A 17191-nucleotide genomic window follows, 5' to 3' on the forward strand; every position below is an offset into this window, starting at 1 on the left:
GGAGCATGAGAGAAATGGAGAGAGTCGGAGAGAAACTGGTGGTTACCAGAACCACCCACTGTGCAGACTGCAAATGAAGAGTCCAGGACCAATCCTTCCCTCCCCTCACTCACAGAGCCATAGTCCTGCACTGCCTTCTAGCCTTTCCACAGCATGAATATATTACTAGCCACACAATGACGTTGCTTATTGTTTATGAATTACTGGCCTGCCTGACAACAAAGGCTATTTTCATAAGAAAACTCTAATTCATTTCAGTTCCTATTTGATTAGAGGCAGAAGAAAAGAAGCCCTTCGGTCATAGCCCCCAGAGGACTGTTTTTATTCAGTCCATATGAATAGGGCTTTATTGCTCTTCTTTTCAAAAGCTGACGGGGAAAAGCTTTTAGAGTTAAACATTGACGAAAAATTATTGGGCGGCTGTTTTTGTGCAATAACAAACCCCTTCAAAAGGACACTGAGCTCTTATCCTTCCACCACTCACTCACTCTTTTCTCTTTCTTTTTTGGCAAATTGTAAAGCCTGGAAATTAATGACAGACAGTAGCAAAAGAGGGAGAGAGAGAGAGAGAGAGAGCAAAAGAGAGAGACCAGCACAGCCACAATGCATGTCAAATCTAAATGATCACAGGCTACTGAATAGACCAAAGGAGAGAAAGAAAGAGAAAGACGGTCTTAGACAAGCGACTGTGTGTGTGTGTGTGTGTGTGTGTGCGTGCGTGTATGTGTGTATAGACTGGTCAAAAGCTAATTGATTCCATGTCCACAGAGTCCTGCCGTCCCTTTCGCATTTCAACGACAGGTTGTGTGCTTTAGCCGTTACTGTGAAGAGGCTGTTAGTACCTGGGAGTCAAACTTTTTAACAGTAACAGATTGTTAAACTGCACAACTGTTGTGTTGGGCTTCAGACTGACCTGAATGTCAATAATAAAGGTCTAAAGCATCTTCAGTGACAAATTGTGATATATTATACTGATGATGGCAAGGTAGTGCTAGATGTGTCCTTTCCACAAAACCAAAGTGTCGCTAAAAGCGACACCCATCTTCCAAACTATATGCTGTAAAAAGGGAAGCGAACCGCAGAGAACAAAAATGAAAAGGCCAACCTGGCATTTATCTGCAGGTTTTATCTATACACTAAAGGATAAATCAGGATAAATCAGGGCTTCCTTTTATCAGGAGGGCATTATGCTCCTTTGTATTTATGCAGGAATATTTAACAGGAGACAAAAGGTGACTTTCTCCTTATTCATCTGCGAACAAGGCAATGCTGGCATTCTGAAAAGCCTGACATTTGAGCTTTTTGCCAGCACCAGCAAAATTATATCCTTTCCATTGTAAATCAATGAAGTAGAATCATCGCCCACAAAGGGACTAGATTGCCTTGTCACTGTAATAGAGCCTGGCGCATGCACAACCTTCACCCAGAACTGTTGTGTGCAGACGAAAGACAAGGGCATAAAGTCACCCTTGTCATTGTGCCCTTCCCCTTGACGGAGTACAGAAACTTAAAGCTTAAACTCCTGAGTTGAGCACCCCACACGTCTGTTCATTCACACGCAGTTAATACATCTGCAAGATGCGCTATCACATTGCTCATGTGGTAAACATCAGAGGTTAGAGTTGGAGGCTCAAGGTTTTCTCAGTGGAAAAAATGCCTATGGTTATAATTGTAGTGAAGTATAAATGAAAAAATAAATGCGAGGATGCATTAAATCGATCAAAACATTGACAGTAAAGACACTTTTTGAACTTTCTATTTATCACAGAAAACTGAAATATTAAGCAGTTTTTAACATTGACAATAATAAGAAAAGTTTCTTGAGCCGCAAATCAGAATATTCAAATGATTTATAGATATAAGGATAATGTAAAGACTGGAGTAATGGCTGCTGAAAATTCAGCTTTGCCATGACAAGAAAAAAATCCTATCAAAAAACAAACAAATAGAAGTTAGTTTAAAATGTAATATTATTTCACAATATTATAATTAAAAGATTTTTACTGATTAAAACAAATAAATGCAGCCTTGGTGAGCATAATAGACGTCTTTCAAAAACATACTAAACATCTTCTTTTCTTTCTTTTTTTTTTAAAGTGTATTATGACGTCATTTTAAAGCCCAACTGATGCCAATGAACTAGAGAAGCAAATAAACAACTGTCTTTATTTACAGAATTAATTTACAGTAACATGGAGCCGAGGTAAAGAACGCTAAATAAATATCCAACATGAATTCTGATGAGGCTATTCTATTAGTGATGTGTAAGAGCTATAGAAATAAATGTCAAGTACAGTAATAAGTCACAGACAGTAAAGTCCATAAATAAGAGTTTGGCTTTTGTTTTGGTCTCACTAAGCAAGTGACACTGAAATGTATACAGACATAACTTGCATGCTTAAAAAAATTATCCCGGGAATCATAATACTGAACTTCTGTCACAGCTTGAATTACAATGGCACCTAAAACATGTACTAAACATACTGACATAGAAGCATAAGCGCCATGTCCTGCATTCAACATTTAGCGTGACATTTGCTATGCTTGTACACACTCACTCTGTTGATTTAATGATTAAGTATCAACATTTGAGTCATTTGTAAACGATAATTAAATGGAAAGAAAAAGTTCTCGGTACCACATCATGGAAATATTCACAGATTCAACATTTTAAATCAGAGAGCATCTGAATAAAATGTATTTAAAAATGAAACTTAACAGTAAAATATGATGATCTCTTGAACCTTTGTAATGACAAAGGTAATATAGAAAAACAGGACACTCAAAATCCCAAACATTAGTGGGATGTGTAGACTAAGGTACTTGTCTATCTCAACACCTTAACATCAGGTGAAAGATGAACTCGTCAGGGAAATTCACAGGTTACATTCATGCCACCCAATGAGATTTAGCTACGACTTCAAGCAAGCAAGTCACGTCATGATTGTTCAGCTAGAAATTAGTGGTTTTAAATTTCTTCAAAATTTCACAAGCCAAATAAAAAATTAAAATAAAAATATGCTTTGTGTAGATGCACTAAAAGACCATCTTTTAGAGTTTGAACATCAGAATGAGCCATATAAGGTATACTCACAAACATCAAAAGTGGTTTCAATGTAAGAAAACATGATAATTTGAACGTTCTGGTTGAACTTCCAGGTCATTTTAACCATTAATGTAAAAGAACGAAAACTAGTAAGGGGCAAGATTGTTATCATAAATTGGTCTCATCCCAAGAAGGGTCGTTTATATTCTTTAGCATTTTTCTAACTATCCTCTCCAGATCTTTCCGTGCTCTCTGCTCTTCCTCCAGGGATTTCTTCATTTTTTTATAGTCCTGTTAGAATGGTAATTATGTAAGCAGGAAATGGGAAATATTAAATATAGTTTTCTATGAATTTAAATATTAGGGGAAAACCTCCTCCGACCCCCACAGACACTCACCTGTTTAAGTTCTTGTACCTCAACTCTCAGAGCATAAACAACATCCACAAGGCTCCTAGGAAACATTGAATATCAAATATGTCAGTAAATGTTTTTAATGCATATTGTAGCACTATTCAATTTGTGTTCTCTTGACAAACATCCCTCTTTTTATTCCCATTATAAACCCTGTTCTGGGAATGGACAAATATGTGGTCTTACTTCTCTTCTGGAAGAGTCTGACCATTACTCTTCAACTCGTCTACACTGAACTTCTCCTCCCCAGGAACTATCAGTGCTGGACTGGCATCTTTCCGCTGTCCTGTTTCAAAAGAGAAGCCCCGCAGATTGATTTCAGGAGGTTTAGTTAAGTTGGACTAATTGATTAGGTCAGTACAGGACCACTGTGCCTCAGAAAATGGTTTGGACTGGATCAAACTTACACAGGACTGTGCGTGAGTGAGACAGGAGTTAGTCATGCAGAGAGGGATCATCCAAGAAAACTAAAAGCATTCAAAAACCAGAGGATCAATGGTTTCCTGAAGGGTGGTAAAACTACAAATTTCCTCAACCACAAAACTAAACTAAACCCGAACAAGACGAAACAAAACAAAAAGAAAACCCATTAATTGAAAATAGGCAGTACATTTATACAAAAGAAAAAAAAACAAATCAAACAAAAACCAAACTTTTTGTTATAAGAGATCCATTTTTGAAAAGATAAACATACTGTACAAAACAACCCAAGATTTATTCAAAATGTATATTACAATGTTTGTGGTATTTTGTCATATATTTGACTCTGCATATATATAACTAACACAATAATGTCTTAATTTCAAACCACGTAAACATCACTGAATTATCTCTGTTGAGCGCTTTTAAGAATATCTGAATGAAACAACCGACAAAAAGGTAGTAAATTCATATTTTCCTGTTCTTTTTTTAACCACAGAATAGAACTTGGTCACAAGAAATCACAACATGAGGAATTATACTCTTTGTCATTATTGAAATAATTGGCAAGTCGATTTTCTTGTTTTGTCTCAAACACGTCATACATTAAAAGAGGAAAAGCATCAAACACTGAGGCTTTGACAGTCTCGAATGAACAGTGAATAACTCTTGACTATTACCATCCACACACCTGATTGAATGGATTCTAATAGAATTTAAACCAACATTAAATTCAACATTTTTTGTAAACTTCCATACATTTTTAACCATAGACACCACTATAAACTTACATGTTAGATACAAGCATACAAAAAGTCCAAAATCATTCAAAATACATTTACAAATTGAAAATAAATACATTTGTATAACATAAGTATGATCAAAACGTCCCCAGTAATACCGTCCGTGGTGCCATCTGAGAACCATAGTTATGAATTCCTCTCATTCATGAAGCTCTCTGGTAAAAGACCCAACTTCTCATTTCAATCTAATTCACATTCAGTAAACAAAGTCCAAGTTAACACCACACATTTCAGATGAATGACAATACTCTAATATTTACAGAAAAAATTTTTTTTTGACACTTTTACAGCAGAACCTGTCCTTGTTGCCTTCGGAGTGCATCGTACCTTCAACAGCATTAATAATTAAACACATCCAGGAATGAGGGAATGAAAACATAATTTTTTAAAGGACACTTAAATAAATACCAAATGCGAGGCAAACAAATTTTAAAAACTCAGTTAAGTGCGTTTTAAGGGGAGTTAAGATGTCAAGGCAACAGGGAACTGCTTTGGGAAAGTGCATATATATGCAGAAGAATAATGATGAGGTGTGATTAATACAACACTAAAAAATAAATAAAAATGAATAAAATAAATATGCATTACAGTGACGGATCATTAAATAAATAAATAGTTTCAAATAAATATAAAGTCACTTGAAATAATAGGAGTGAGGGGGAGTTTAATTTTGGTGGGAGATGTAGGAGCTCTTACGGGAAACAGAGCCCATCCTGTAACTGTGGGCCGTCCATATACTGTCATAGTCAGAGTCCTCTGAGAGGTCCGAGGTGGCCTCGGGCCTTGAGATGCTGCTACGAGAGTCCACACTGGATTGATCCAAAACGTGGTTATGCATGAGATCAGTGCCTTGCCATGCTGAAGAGGCCATCCGTTCGCAGATGATGAGAGGGGGATCAAATCATACGAATGAAGGGACGGAGGGAGAATTGCAAATGGAAAGAGGGGTCGAACAAAGAATGGATGTGGGTTGTGCAACCACACAGACGGGAGAACCAGTTATACCCCAAGAGAGTAAATGAGTTTTAAAAATAAATTATTAAATAAAAAATGATGTGTGAAGATGTCAAAATCAAAACATGGGGAGGAGGGGGTCATGATAAATAAATGAACATTAAGTAATGATGAGGAAAAAAGAGAGGATATTGTTATAAGAGATCCCAGAATTATCTTGTTAAGATCAACAGGCTTTAGTTTATTTCTATGTTACACATAGAAAAGTAGATATGAATGAGGAATGTCTTAGAGGAAATGAGACGGAGGTGAACAGGCCCGCGTACGAGACTTACTTGAGTTCAGAGTCTGTCTGGTTTTGGCACTCGTGCAGTAGGCCTCGATTACTTTCAGGATCTGAGCATCTTCCTCCAAAGCTACAGTACCTGCGCAGGTCAGAGGTTACATCAGACGCATGATCTTTCAGAAACTCTCAAAATCAGTAACAATATAAACCAGCTAACTTACTCTTCCTCAGTGCAAACTCCTCATCGGACGGCTTCCTCTCTGGCTTCCTCTTGGGCAGCAGCTTTTTCATAGTCTTGGGGCTTTTACTGAGGTCCTGGAAGAAGAGAACGAACAGAAATAATAGAAAAGGGACACAGAAGTTGGTAAAAACCGAGACTTACAGAGCCATGAGAGAGTGTATGATGTTAATTATTTAAAGAGTTGCGTTAATTAGTGTTCACATATTAGTATCAAAATAATAGTGACCACAATATCAAGGGAAATAATCCACAATTGCGATGTCTGTATTATATTATACTACATTTAATATTTTTTACAATATTTTATTTGGGAGTCCGGCGAGCTGCATAATCAGCTTTAATCTGAGCCCAGAATACCTCTTTATAGCAGAGAGCAGCTGAGGGCCTGAGTGGAGGTGCTGGACGCAAGCAGCTCAGGCTCCAGGGCTTCTGGGTTTTGGGGGGCTCCAGGGGGCCCCACATCATAGTGCTGTGAGGGGCCCCATGAGAGGAGGGGTGTGGTAAGGTGTGGTAGGCAGGAGCAACTGTCAGGCCCCGGCTTTCTGCATGTCTGGACGGCGTCAGAGGGTGAGACGGGAGCTGGAGGGGTAAAAATTAAGTTAACCTTTAAGTTGAAGATACTGGACAGGCAAACCTTAAACCCTAAATAAATTAATCAAATCAATCAATTTAGTGTGTTCTATTACACTTGAATATATTTTGTAAAGTTCTTAAACTTTCTTAAACAAAGTTCTTTATGTCTGTGTTTACAAATGTGTTTTTACTTTTTTGCAAAGCTCTTTGTGCACCGATAAGTGTGAATATCTACACCCGTTCACTGCCATTCTAAAGCTTGGAAGAGCCAGGACATTTTTTAATATAACTCTGATTGTATTCCTCTGAAAGAAGAAAATCATTTACACCTAGGATGGCTTGAGGGTGAGTAAACCATGGGGTAATTTTTCATTTTTGGGTGAACTATCACTTTAAATACTATATGTGTGGTTTTCTAAGATGTGATGTTAAACAGTTGACCCACTGTGTGGCAGGGAACAGTGAGGGGTTTCATGCTGGGAGCCACCATGGTGGGGTGCTTGGTCTGTCGGTTCAGATGCTCGAGCCAGTCCAGCAGATCCTGTTTGTTATAGCAGATCACCTGAAGTCTCTCGAACATGCTTCCTGTTGAATGGACACACAAGCAGAGTCAATGAATGACTACGAATGATCAAAAACACTTGACTGTGTCCTGAACACAAAAGATGCGACTCAGTTTGTCCTTACCTGAAAGCTCAAAAGCATTTTTATGACTTTCACAGTCTTCTAATGCGGTCACCGTCATCCCGCTCAAAGGTAGCTTGCCCTGAGAGAAACAAAGCAGACGTTTTCTCTTTTGTGCTAGAGCCGCAAGTGCCATTTTAATGTTTGAAAAGCTGTGGTTTGAGTGGATTTTAGGGGATGGTGGAGCAAGGGCAGTGAGAATTATTTGGCTGTGTAGTAATCATTTCTGACAGCGGCTGGTTTCTGACCTGGTAGATGAAGCCACTCATCCTTGGACTGGCAGACAGGATGAGCAAAACGTGAGGAAACAGCAGAAGGTAACGTTCATGCTTATCCTAAAAAACAATATGAAAAAAAATTTAATACCACACAGCCATTATAGGACTGAAATCACAGAGAAAAACTATTGGCATTTTTGTCAATATGAATCAGCAATAGGTATTTTTGAAACATGTTATTTACTTGTAATGCATTCGTGCTGTAAATAGCATGTTTCCACGACTCGGGACAACTTTTTTTTTATTTTTATAACACTTGTATCCAGAAAATGAAACATGATTGATTCATATGGAATTCTGAGCCATAAAAACCCACATCACTACTCACTTACCACATCAGTACTTACCACTACTTAATAATAACCTTATTAACAACAGTAATTATACAAGGCTACCTAAACACTACTCATAGTCGTGGTTGCATCAACATGTTAGAAATTTTATTTTATCAAATTATTTAAGCATATTTTTATTTTTCAATCAGAACAGTTTGACAGCTTGTCACTCCCAGACATGAGGCATGTGACTGCAAACAAACATTTTGTCAGAGGGTTTTGCCTTTACCATAAGAATTTTTTTAGGTTTAATAGAAGAAGCCACTCCAGAAGCTACTTTAATAGTTAAAGTCACAATGAAACAGAAGCAGCAACAGATCTTTTCTTCTTTATTTTGATGTACACCAGAGTAAAACAGATTATCAAAAAAGAAAATGCAGGGCAGTTTTATCCATTGGTTGTTCGATGAAGGAAGATCTGAATGCGAGCTTGCGGTTGATTGCAAGAAAGGGGCGGGGTTTAAGCAGACTAAATAATTTGAGAAGTCCCACATACACTGCAGTTGAAAAGTTTGGGATCAGTAAGATTTTAAATGTTTTTAAAGGGATAGTTCACCCAAAAATGACAATTCTGTCATTAATTAGTCACCCTCATGTCGTTCCAAACCCGTAAGACCTTCATCTTCGGAACACAAATTAAGATATTTTTTATGAAATCTGAGCACTTTCTACCCTGCATAGACAGCAATGCAGACCCAGAAACTTAGTAAGGACAGCGGTAAAATAGTCAGAAAGCTCTCGGATTTCATGAAATATATCCTAATTTGTGTTTCCGAAGAAGAACGAAGGTCTTACGGGTTTGGAACGACATGAGGGTGAGTAATTCATGACAGAATTGTCATTTTTGGGTGAACTAACTCCTTTATGGAGTCTCTTATGCTCATCAAGGCTGTATATGTTTGATCAAAAATATGGAAAAAAACTGTAATATTGTAAAATGTTACTGCAATTTCTAATATAGTTTTTCTATTTTAATATACTTTAAAACAATTTATTTCTGTGACTCAGCACTGAATTTTCATCAGCCATTACTCCAGTCTTCAGTGTCATATGATCCTTCAGAAATCAGTCTAATATGCCGATTTATTATCAGTGTTGAAACTGTTGTGCTGCTTAATATTTTTTGGAACCTGTGATACTTTTTTCTTTGATTCTTTGATTAATAAAAAGTTTTAAAAAGTTATCGCTTTTTATCCATTTAACACATGCTTGCTGAATAAAAGTATTAATTCCTTTAAAAAAAAACAAAGAAAAATTTACTGACCCCAAACTTTTGAATAGTAGTGTATATTGTAACACAAAAGTTCTACTTTGAATAAACATTGTTCTTTTTAACTTTTTATTTATCAAAGAATCCTGAAAAAAAGTATCACATGTCCCAAAAAATATTAAGCAGCACAACAGTTTCAACACTGATTATAAATCTGCATATTAGAATGATTTCTGAAGGATCGTGTGACACTGAAGACTGGAGTAATGATGCTGAAAATTCAGCTTCGATCACAGAAATAAATTATATTTTAAAGTATATTAAAATAGAAAACTTACTTTAAATTGCAATAATATTTCACAAAATTACATAGTAATAATAAATGCAGCCTTGATTAGCATAAGAAACTTCTTTAAAAAAAACATTAAAATCTTACTTTTGAACGGCACTGTACGTGACCAAAGAGAAGTGTGATGTTTCACTGGATAATCGAGTTATGACATTTTGATTAAACATTTTCAAAAAAATAAAAACCTGCATGAATAAATCATTCACAATATGATTAATAACATGCATTTAGAAAAGGGTGAATTTTCATTTCATGCGGACTGTTCATCTGGGTAGGGTTGCACCAGCCATTCGTAAGTTCTTACTTAAATTAGAACATTAAGCCCACACTAGAGGCTTAGTAACCACTAGCTAGTTTATAACTAAATCTATACATTATTTGGTTGCACCAGTAGTTCGTAAGCTCTCCGTAAAGTAATGTGTAGTCACATAATATGACGTTTACCCTAAATCATCCAATTGAAACATTCAAATGCGTGCAGAACATGTTTAAATGCTATGAATTTTTATTTATCCTTCATCCTAACTTCTTTTGCCTCACGTATACTAACGGTAAAAACAAGTTTCCATTAAAAATGATACATTAATAACATTAGTCTATATGTAAACTATTTTATATGTAGATAACATTCAGAAAATGTAATTGAAATAAATAAGGATCAATAAATACTGAAAGAAAGAAAAAATTTATTTATTATTTCATCTGACATGCGCAACACGGACCAAAGCGCAGAGACACACTGTAGATGGGGTGTTGAAGACATGCTAAAAAAAGCTAAAAAAAAAAGAAACAAAGTACGTTTATTCACATATTGTTCTCTCTCTTAATATGTATGCGAGTGTAAATGTCAGCAGCATCATATATGCCTAAAGGATTGCAGGTTGTCGGGTAAAAGAAGAGCATATTGATGCAGTTCACTCAGTCTGCTATTTTATTCCAACCGTTACTCCTGACCAGACGCTTCCATAAATATTTAGTTTATACATAGAATTACACTTCAACTAAGTGTAATGGTGCAACGAAAAAATATTTAGTAGTGTGTAAGTTGTAACTTAGTGCCCATTTACGTCAAAACTAGGCCAAGTTGTAACTTACGTACAGCTGGTGCAACCGGCCCCAGATGTATCAGCCACTGAGACCTCACCTCACAGCCGTGGTTCTGGACCAAGGCCTGGCTCATATACAGCACTGAACCCAGGGTCTTAATGTCTTCCCCCTCCCACAGGCGAATCGTCTCAGTCAGGATCTGAAGCTCGAGCTCCTTGCGCTTCCGCACCTCCTGACATTGTGCCTGTAACCACGGCAACACAATACGTTAAGAAGGCTGGTTGCTATGAGAATGATCCACACCTAACTGCAGCAGCAAAGCCACAGGACGCCAGTATGCTTTAGCATATTAACTAGGCAGTTAACACTCACAGAGAGATTCTTGAAAGCCGTCATACATTTCTGAATTTCTGTCCTGTCTGGATGACCCTCCTGAAGAGGAAAGAAGACATTTTTCATCATCAGAAATCACATAAACTCAATCTCTCTCTCTCTCTCTCTCTCCTACCTCCATGTGTCTCTCCAGTTCCTTAAGTAATGTGGGATATTTGTCAAGTCTCATGAAGGGTTTGCTGAGGCCAGAGGTCAGCGTGAGAATGCCTGGTATCGATGCACCCCTCCCTTCCATGAACTCCCCAAGTTCCTCACTGTAGGGACAGAAATGAGAAGTTATCACCAGTTATCAGTGTAGAGGCTCTCTGTGAAATCAGAACATGTTATGATGGTGTACCTGTGATCGGTGAGAATACTGACTGCTGATGGGTGGTTGGAGCAGTAAGACACATAAAGAGACCTCATCTGGGGCATGAGATTCAGGAAGAACCCTCCTACTTTCTGCTGTAGCTCTGGAAGCCTTAAATCACAGAACATTGAGGAGAATTATTACACAAATATTGTGCTGATATTCTTCTAATATTCTACTTTGGTTCTTCCGAACCTAGGATATAAATCTACAGTGGGTACGGAAAGTATTCAGACCCCCTTAAATTTTAATAATAACAACACATTCTGCAATGAATTAATCCCAAACATCTTAAATTTAAAGTCTCCAATTATTTTGTAGATAAACTACCATTCAAAAGTTTGGAGTTAGTAGGATTTTTTGAAATAAATAAATAAAGAAATTAATACTTTTATTATTTTATTCAGTAAGGATGCATTAAATTGATCAAATGTGGCAGCAAAAATATTTATAATGTTACAAAAGATTTCGATTTCAAATACTTTCTATTCATCAAAAAAAATTAAATTGCAACAATATTTCACAATTTTACTCTATTTCTAATCAAAATAAATGCAGCCTTGGTGAGCATAAGAGACTTCTTTCAAAGACATGAAAAAATTATTACTGACCCCAAATTGTTTGAATGGTAGCATACTTTCGGTCTTAATTTTTATATCTAATTTTGGTTTTTGCAAACAGGACTCAACAGGGCATGGTCAGCCCAGCTAAAATTTAGAATAATATAATAATATAAAGTTAATAATATAATATTTCATTTTTATTCATGCATTTTATCAATATTTTTATAGTTATATGTATTAATTTATATGTAACTATGTTTTTTTTCTTTGATCTTAGACAAAATATATGTATAGGTCCCATTAAGTCTAAAGTTTCTATCAACAAATTTTTTTTTACATTAATTTACTTTAATATACTCAATTTACTTTCTTTGAGAGGTATAAATTCATAATATAAATTCATAAATAGTTTTGCTGGTAAACTCAGTTTTATCATTTTCCAAACTTATTAAAGGATTTACCACTAGAGGTCAGTGTAAACATTAGAAACCTCTAATGATATTTAAATCCTTTTAATGGACCTCAGGTTACTGCCCAGGTCTATTTTCATCATCTAAGAGTCGAAACATGATACATTTGATTGAGTCTCAGTTTCACTAAGTGCTTCGGCCCTCCTGTCGTAAATTACTCAGGGGCTATTAAGAGAGGGGCCGGGAATCACACGGCTGCTCACGGTTAGCATAATACTCACTTGGTAGTGTCCTCCAGTGACTGGACCAGAGTCTGCTGGAAAGTGCTGATTTCCTCCAGGTTCCCGAGAATGACACTTACATCTGAGGGTCTCAGTCTATGAGAAACAATAAGAACTGTAAATCAGAGCTCAAACATTAATTTACGCAAATGATAAGAAAACTTCAGGGGACATTATAATTACACTAAATCAACACATTAAACTCAAAAGCCATAGTCAGAGAACACAGAATAAACATGAATTTTAAAAATAAATTGTGTATGTCCTTATGTTTTATTGGTTGTGTGTTTCTTCAAGGGAAAAGCAAAGCTTTTTACTTTTCTGTCATCTGTAGAGGTCTCAGGTAGTTGGTCAAAAGGTTCTGGAGCTCCTTTGAATACTCTGTTTCAGTTTCTAAAATGTTCTGTAGCACCTGAAGACAAACAAACAACAGCTATTTTTAGATAAGATATTTTTAACACAATGATTACAAATCAGCTGCGCTCATTCACAAATCAATTGAGTCTGATTACTGTTTATGCACCAAATCTCCAAAATTAAGCCAATAAACCTGGTGAGCCTTGAAAAGGGTAAGTGATGGAAATGTGCTTACCAGGTTGTAGTAGGTTTTACTGATGGATGTGGTATCAAAACCTTTGGGAGGGCTTTTAAGAGTTCCAGATTTAGGGGACACTTGTTTGTAAAGACACAGAGAGTTTTAATAATGGTGCACTGTGGATCAAGAGAAGTATTTATAATGGTCCACAGCAAACTGACTCTTACCAGACCCTTTAACCTCTCTGACATAATTACTTGGAAACCAGCCTGTCTTGCCGTTGAGAGATCCTTCCCACCAACCCCCTTCTTCCAGGCGAGTAACGTTGATGATGTCACCCTTACTGAAAGGAAGCTCGTCCTCATTGGTCTGCTGGAAGTTGAAGCGAGCTTTAACCACTAACTGAGCATTACTGTTCTCCGTCATGTCCTATGAGAGAGAGAGAGAGAAAGAGTACTTATGTTTACATGATGCAGCCTTATAGTGTGCTAACAAGTTCCAAAAATCAAAACTGACCCATTTACATGAATTAATATGTTTATGCAAGACGGAGTTTCTGGACACTGTCACCACAACATAGGCCTGGGCGATAAAACGGTATCGATATTTATGGACGGTACACCTTCATCGATAACATACGATGAGTGACGCAGACAGCTCACACAAACACGAACACATGCTGAATTGAGTGCTGTGCCTGCCTGTGATGAGGAGATTGTGAATAAAAAAAAATTATATTAGTCCAATTTAAAATAAACATTTGCATTTGAATGCAAAAATGGTACAATCGAAAGTTAGGAGTGCATCAGGGAGCGTCATCAGTGGTGCGCGAGATGCGGTGATGATGTAAGTGACGTTGCATTTTAATGTTTTGTTAGTCTAGCCCAGGGGTGCCCACACTCGGTCCTGGAGGGCCACTGTCCTGCAGAGTTTAGCTCCAACCCTAATCAAACACACCTGAAGCAGCTAATCAAGCTCTTTCTAGGCATACTAGAAACTTCCAGGCAAATGTGTTGGAGCTGGTTGAAGCTAAACTCTGCAGGATACTGGCCCTCCAGGAGCAGGATTGGATACCCCTGGTCTAGCCCAAGTGTGCCGCATGAGTCTTAAAAAGTGAAGACATCGCGTTTCGTTCACCCCCAGGTGGCTGGTCCCAGTATAGGTCATAAACCCCGCCCTCTCAATGTAATCTAATGGGACATGAGACAAATGAAATAATTAAAATTTCACTTCAAAAAAATTTTTTCCAAAGATGGCTTTTGTCATTTGATGTAGATTTTATCATGCTGAGGTAAGTTCAAGTGTTCGTTTTTTAAATAATTTTGGTTTTAGTTAGTTAAGTGATGCTAAAACAATGGGACAATGGCGGCTTCACTTTTCTTCAGTGGAAGAGATTGAAGGTGCGACGTCCATCTTTTTTTACAGTCTATGGTAGGGGTGGCGAACTCCGGTCCTGGAGAGCCGCAGCCCTGCACAGTTCAGCTCCAACCCTAATTAAAACTCACCTGCCTGTAGCTTTCTAGTAACCCTTCAGACCTTGATTAGCTTGTTCAGGTGTGTTTGATTAGGGTTGAAGCAAACCTGTGCAGGGCTGCGGCTCTCCAGGACTGACGTTCGCCACCCCTGTTCTACTATCAGAATATATTGAGTGCTGTGCCTGCCTGTGATGAGGAGATTGTGAATAAAAAAAAATTATATTAGTCCAATTTAAAATAAACATTTGCATTTGAATGCAAAAATGGTACAATCGAAAGTTAGGAGTGCATCAGGGAGCGTCATCAGTGGTGCGCGAGATGCGGTGATGATGTAAGTGACGTTGCATTTTAATGTTTTGTTAGTCTAGCCCAGGGGTGCCCACACTCGGTCCTGGAGGGCCACTGTCCTGCAGAGTTTAGCTCCAACCCTAATCAAACACACCTGAAGCAGCTAATCAAGCTCTTTCTAGGCATACTAGAAACTTCCAGGCAAATGTGTTGGAGCTGGTTGAAGCTAAACTCTGCAGGATACTGGCCCTCCAGGAGCAGGATTGGATACCCCTGGTCTAGCCCAAGTGTGCCGCATGAGTCTTAAAAAGTGAAGACATCGCGTTTCGTTCACCCCCAGGTGGCTGGTCCCAGTATAGGTCATAAACCCCGCCCTCTCAATGTAATCTAATGGGACATGAGACAAATGAAATAATTAAAATTTCACTTCAAAAAAATTTTTTCCAAAGATGGCTTTTGTCATTTGATGTAGATTTTATCATGCTGAGGTAAGTTCAAGTGTTCGTTTTTTAAATAATTTTGGTTTTAGTTAGTTAAGTGATGCTAAAACAATGGGACAATGGCGGCTTCACTTTTCTTCAGTGGAAGAGATTGAAGGTGCGACGTCCATCTTTTTTTACAGTCTATGGTAGGGGTGGCGAACTCCGGTCCTGGAGAGCCGCAGCCCTGCACAGTTCAGCTCCAACCCTAATTAAAACTCACCTGCCTGTAGCTTTCTAGTAACCCTTCAGACCTTGATTAGCTTGTTCAGGTGTGTTTGATTAGGGTTGAAGCAAACCTGTGCAGGGCTGCGGCTCTCCAGGACCGACGTTCGCCACCCCTGGTCTATGGTCTAGTACAAGAGACGCGCCGCTGCTGTGTTATTCGTTCAAAATATTAGAGAAATATAGTAGCACAATACGTAGAAGATCTTGATTAGGTTAAAACCGAAACCAAGCCATTCACACAGGTGAAAACCCAAACCAAGCCATTCACACAGATGCATATTCAGTGCATTTTTAGACGGACAAATATGACTGCTGCACTCGCGTCTCATTCAAGAGATGCAAAGAAAGTCATGCAAAGTTAAAACTGTTTTAACGTTTAGAAAACGCGACACGAATTTGTGAAGGTTTATTTCATTTCACTGCGTCTCATATGTTTTTAAATGCAATCTGTTTGATCGGCGATTTGGCTCTATGCATTAGGCTAAGCAATGCATAAACACATGATAATGTTTTGTTCATAATTGTTTTCATATGATGCTGCTAAAAAGAACAGTATTTGGTGTATTTGGTGTAATGAAATGCATTTATGTGGTTTAAAGTAAAAAAAACATTATTTTCCACATACTGTACATTATTGTTTCTCCTCTATGCCCCGCCTTTTTGAAACGCGTCGATTTTTACAAAGCTCATCGGTCTGAAAAAGCGAGGTGTGCTGTGATTGGCCAGCTATCCAATGTGTTGTGATTGGCCGAATACCTCAAGCGTGTGACGGAAATGTTACGCCCCTCACCATACTGTTGATGCCGTGTCCCGGCCGGAGCGAAGAGACAAAACATTAAAACCCATTACAAACGAGGCATTTGTTGCATCCAGTGGGGACATAATTACTGATTATAATGACCTATACTGTCTTTTTACACGTTGCATTGCATTGCATCATGCCGCGTAAACATACAACTCTGTCTGCATTTGTGATCAGAGAAATGACAAACAACAAGTGCTACTCTTCACTGCCCAAAACTCACGTTTGAATCATCAGTGGCAAATCATTTAAATGAAAACGCACTTATAGACTGGGAGTCAGAACTGCCGACATTTTAGTCTAACGTTACTCTCCCAGGATCAGTAAACAGTCCTCCATAAAATGTGCTGCACACATCTGGATATTTGGGTTAAACTGTTCTGGAACAGTGTTGTAAATACAACTTAACCACTGATTTGTAATCGTGTCCTCTTTTGGAAGACCAAACAAAGTAGTTTCGCTTTCACAACAAAAAACACAGCAGCCTAGCGTGAGGGGAAGCCCCGCCTTAGCATGCGCTGAGGCCGGGATAGAGTGAGCTGAGGCGGCGGGCTTGAGAATGGCGCGCCCGGCGGATCCGACGAATGAGCGGCAACCACATGTGACGGACCCCGGGCTGGATTCCACTTCGTCCACGGTGAAAGTTGATGTATTCCCTCAGCGACCAGCACAGATCAGCTCTGACGAAGCGGATATCGTCCTCTTTTGGAAGACCAAACAAAGTAGTTTTGCTTTCACAACGAAGCACAC

The 17191-nt window shown here is 38.1% G+C and overlaps 1 protein-coding gene across 5 annotated transcripts in view; it reads right to left on the reverse strand.

The window, feature by feature from the left end:
* Nucleotides 1-2531: 2531 nt before the first annotated feature.
* The window catches only part of LOC107569023 (rho guanine nucleotide exchange factor 7-like), a 29576-nt gene continuing 14916 nt past the window's right edge, over nucleotides 2532-17191 (reverse strand). For 2 of the 5 annotated variants that reach the window (XM_016255025.1, XM_016255031.1), the window contains exons 5-21: nucleotides 13397-13598; nucleotides 13227-13306; nucleotides 12952-13046; nucleotides 12635-12730; nucleotides 11369-11491; nucleotides 11147-11285; nucleotides 11011-11070; nucleotides 10736-10882; nucleotides 7669-7755; nucleotides 7424-7502; nucleotides 7182-7321; nucleotides 6521-6742; nucleotides 6144-6237; nucleotides 5972-6061; nucleotides 3646-3745; nucleotides 3445-3499; nucleotides 2532-3337 (exon numbers count right to left, since the gene is read on the reverse strand). In XM_016255025.1, coding sequence (XP_016110511.1) covers nucleotides 3215-3337; nucleotides 3445-3499; nucleotides 3646-3745; nucleotides 5972-6061; nucleotides 6144-6237; nucleotides 6521-6742; nucleotides 7182-7321; nucleotides 7424-7502; nucleotides 7669-7755; nucleotides 10736-10882; nucleotides 11011-11070; nucleotides 11147-11285; nucleotides 11369-11491; nucleotides 12635-12730; nucleotides 12952-13046; nucleotides 13227-13306; nucleotides 13397-13598 — 1932 coding nt within the window. In that variant the 3' untranslated portion in view covers nucleotides 2532-3214. The other 3 variants (XM_016255054.1, XM_016255046.1, XM_016255038.1) reach the window with 3 other exon arrangements.

This window comes from Sinocyclocheilus grahami, unplaced genomic scaffold, assembly GCF_001515645.1.
Source record: "Sinocyclocheilus grahami isolate Dianchi unplaced genomic scaffold, SAMN03320097.WGS_v1.1 scaffold28.1, whole genome shotgun sequence".
Lineage (NCBI taxonomy): Eukaryota > Metazoa > Chordata > Actinopteri > Cypriniformes > Cyprinidae > Sinocyclocheilus > Sinocyclocheilus grahami.